At 41.0% G+C, this 3,946-nt stretch overlaps 1 protein-coding gene across 2 annotated transcripts in view; it reads left to right on the top strand.

The window, feature by feature from the left end:
• polb (polymerase (DNA directed), beta) overlaps positions 1–3,946 on the top strand; it is a 9,807-nt gene that overhangs the window by 1,850 nt on the left and 4,011 nt on the right. For both annotated transcript variants that reach the window (XR_006822562.1, XM_046035525.1), the window contains exons 3-12: positions 1,462–1,528; positions 1,874–1,948; positions 2,057–2,115; positions 2,333–2,382; positions 2,579–2,630; positions 2,749–2,803; positions 2,883–2,955; positions 3,058–3,128; positions 3,234–3,320; positions 3,440–3,507. Coding sequence is in view for 1 of the 2 variants with exons in the window: in XM_046035525.1 (XP_045891481.1) it covers positions 1,462–1,528; positions 1,874–1,948; positions 2,057–2,115; positions 2,333–2,382; positions 2,579–2,630; positions 2,749–2,803; positions 2,883–2,955; positions 3,058–3,128; positions 3,234–3,320; positions 3,440–3,507 (657 nt within the window). In the remaining variant the exon portion in view is untranslated. The remainder of the gene's footprint in view (positions 1–1,461; positions 1,529–1,873; positions 1,949–2,056; positions 2,116–2,332; positions 2,383–2,578; positions 2,631–2,748; positions 2,804–2,882; positions 2,956–3,057; positions 3,129–3,233; positions 3,321–3,439; positions 3,508–3,946) is intronic.

Genomic DNA, 3,946 nt, shown 5'->3' on the forward strand with positions numbered 1-3,946 from the left:
GATACAGCTGCAAATAAGTATTTGAACACCTGTCTATCAGCTAGAATTCTGACTCTCAAAGACCTGTTAGTCTGCCTTCACAATGTCCACCTCCACTCCATTTATTATCCTAAATTAGATGCACCTGTTTGAGGTCGTTAGCTGCATAAAGACACCTGTCCACCCCATGCAATCAGTAAGAATCCAACTACTAACATGGCCAAGACCAAAGAGCTGTCCAAAGACACTAGAGACAAAATTGTACACCTCCACAAGGCTGGAAAGGGCTACGGGGAAATTGCCAAGCAGCTTGGTGAAAAAAGGTCCACTGTTGGAGCAATCATTAGAAAATGGAAGAAGCTAAACATGACTGTCAATCTCCCTCGGACTGGGGCTCCATGCAAGATCTCACCTCGTGGGGTCTCAGTGATCCTAAGAAAGGTGAGAAATCAGCCCAGAACTACACGGGAGGAGCTGGTCAATGACCTGAAAAGAGCTGGGACCACCGTTTCCAAGGTTACCGTTGGTAATACACTAAGACGTCATGGTTTGAAATCACGCATGGCACGGAAGGTTCCCCTGCTTAAACCAGTACATGTCAAGGCCCGTCTTCAGTTTGCCAATGACCATTTGGATGATCCAGAGCAGTCGTGGGAGAAAGTCATGTGGTCAGATGAGACCAAAATAGAACTTTTTGGTCATAATTCTACTAACCGTGTTTGGAGGAAGAAGAATGATGAGTACCATCCCAAGAACACCATCCCTACTGTGAAGCATGGGGGTGGTAGCATCATGCTTTGGGGGTGTTTTTCTGCACATGGGACAGGGCGACTGCACTATATTAAGGAGAGGATGACCGGGGCCATGTATTGCGAGATTTTGGGGAACAACCTCCTTCCCTCAGTTAGAGCATTGAAGATGGGTCGAGGCTGGGTCTTCCAACATGACAATGACCCGAAGCACACAGCCAGGATAACCAAGGAGTGGCTCTGTAAGAAGCATATCAAGGTTCTGGCGTGGCCTAGCCAGTCTCCAGACCTAAACCCAATAGAGAATCTTTGGAGGGAGCTCAAACTCCGTGTTTCTCAGCGACAGCCCAGAAACCTGACTGATCTAGAGCAGATCTGTGTGGAGGAGTGGGCCAAAATCCCTCCTGCAGTGTGTGCAAACCTGGTGAAAAACTACAGGAAACGTTTGACCTAACATTGATTTTCTCAGGTGTTCAAATACTTATTTGCAGCTGTATCATACAAATAAATAGTTAAAAAATCATACATTGTGATTTCTGGATATTTTTTTTAGATTATGTCTCTCACAGTGGACATGCACCTACGATGACAATTTCAGACCCCTCCGTGATTTCTAAGTGGGAGAACTTACAAAATAGCAGGGTGTTCAAATACTTATTTTCCTCACTGTATATTACATCTCATTAATACTTAATATACATATTACAAATGTGCTTGCATATTCCCTGTCTAGGAAAGCAGCATCTACCATCTCCAAATACCCTAACAAAATCAAAAGTGGTGAAGAAGCCAAGAAACTGGTATGTGCATTAAATTTGGCTGTTGGTAACTTATAGTGAATTGATCAGATTCACTACATCTTAATCATATTTGAATATATCTCTCTGGATTAAACTTGACCTGGACAGATGACTTGATCCCTACTGCTTTTAGACACTTCATTTCAGTGTAACAGTGCCTAGAAACTGGAAGTGACTCCATTATTATTTGTCTTCCTCCTACGAATGTGCTCAAGTTTGAGTGGTTGTGTGTTGTATGATGCCCTCTGCTGTAGCCTGTTTGTCAACAGCGCCTCTGTACATCTTACGTAACTGCTGCATTTCGCACTATCCAGTATCCCCATGTTTGTTTTCACATTTCAACAGGATGGTGTTGGAGCTAAAATAGCAGAAAAGATTGATGAGTTCCTACAAACGGGCAAACTACGGAAACTGGAAAAGGTGAGTCTTGGGGCGTGAAAAGATCAACCTGATGCCACACTAAATCTGTGTTGAATAACAGCTTATTTCTAACACCTTACACAGACTGCGCTACTTTTTATTTTTTAGATACGAAATGACGACACCAGCTCGTCCATCAATTTCCTCACCAGAGTTACTGGAATTGGGTATGTCTTTAAGTGTTACTTAATCCAAATTAAAAATGTATTAATATGTTATATGGACATTCACAGTGGAATGCATCATGACTACTTAACATGCAGTGTGTGATCAATTCAGTGGGTTCTCCATTGGAAGGCAGGAATTTTCTGAGATTTATTTCTTCATGTAGATTTACTGTACATGCTTCATGTAACAAACTGCATCTTTGGGTCTTAAATTTAGCCCCGCTGCTGCCAGGAAGTTTTTTGAAGAAGGTGTGAAGACGTTAGAAGGTTTGTTTAGCAGCTGACGCATATTGCAATTGTTCAAATAATTTAATTAATCTCGTTCTTCGTCCGTATGACTTTATTTTATTTGGCGTACAGTGTATTGCATGCTCAATAAATGTTGTGCACATTGTACATTTAGTAGTAGTTGTTGTTGTTGTTATTACTTCAAGTGAGCAATGTTTTTTTGCTGTATGTTTAGATCTGAAAAAGATTGAGCACAAGCTAAACCATCATCAACAGATTGGACTCAAGTAAGTTTGGCTGAATGCTCTTAGTATGTTTTTTCTAAATGTGTAATTCATCAGTGTCCTAAAGTCTTCCTCCATTGATACATGAGCTGTGAATAATGGATTGTCTTGTTGCTTGCAGGTACTTTGAGGAATTTGAAAAAAGGATTCCACGAGCTGAAATGGAAAAAATGGAGGTGATGAAGTATCTACATGTTTCTATTATCTTCAGATTAGTTTTATTTTGGGTTTTCTTACATTGTGTTCTTTGTTTAGACTCTTATCCTTGGAGAGTTGAAGGAGATCGATACAGAATATATTGGAACAATCTGTGGAAGCTACAGGAGAGGTAACACTTTCCCTTCAAATTTAGTGCAGTTGATGTTCAGCTAATTATAGGAGTTCAAACTCTGGTAATCATGATATTGATTCGCATGTTCATAATTTCTAGGTGCTGCATCAAGTGGTGATATTGATATTTTGCTGACCCACCCAGACTATACCTCTGAGTCTGAGAAGCAGGTAAGACTCTTCCCAACTGTAGTTACCTCTGCAGTGTGTTGTTGTTAATTGCTGTTTCTTTTGTCTTTTTACAATACATTTTGTTCCATTTATCTGCTTTTCCAGCCCAAGCTCCTGCATGCAGTGGTTGAACATTTGGAGTCCATTGGGTTTGTGACAGACACTCTGTCGAAGGGAGACACCAAGTTCATGGTGAGGCCTGTGCTTATTTTCTCTTGTCTGCTCAGCTGTATGTGTTTGATGCTGTGACTGGTAACACACTTAATTCAGTAACTATACAGAACCCATAAAGCGCATGATTGTTGTTCTAGGGAGTCTGCCAGCTGCAGCAGAGTGATGAAGATGAGGAAGAATACCTTCACAGGCGTATTGATATCAGGTGCCCCACTGTGTGTGTGTATACATACACATATACAGTGGGGGAAATAAGTATTTGACCCCTTGCTGATTTTGCAGGTTTGCCCACTTACAAAGAATGCAACGATCTATAATTTTAATCATATGAACATTCTAACAGTGAAAGACAGAATCCCAAAGAAAATTCCAGAAAATCACATCATATGAATTTATAAAAATTGATAACCATCTGATGAGGAAAAACAAGTATTTGACCCCCTGGACAAACAGCATGTTAATATTTTGTAGAAAAGCCATTATTGGCCAGCACAGATGTCAAACGGTTTTTATAGTTGGTGACAAGGTTTGTGCACATTTCGGCAGGGATGTTGGCCCACTCCTCCCTGCAGACAGCCTCCAAATCATTCAGGTTCCGAGGTTGTCGCCTGGCAACTCGAATTTTAAGCTCCCTCCAAAGATTT

The sequence above is a fragment of the Micropterus dolomieu genome, linkage group LG21 (assembly GCF_021292245.1).
Source record: "Micropterus dolomieu isolate WLL.071019.BEF.003 ecotype Adirondacks linkage group LG21, ASM2129224v1, whole genome shotgun sequence".
In the NCBI taxonomy this organism is placed as follows: Eukaryota; Metazoa; Chordata; class Actinopteri; order Centrarchiformes; family Centrarchidae; genus Micropterus; species Micropterus dolomieu.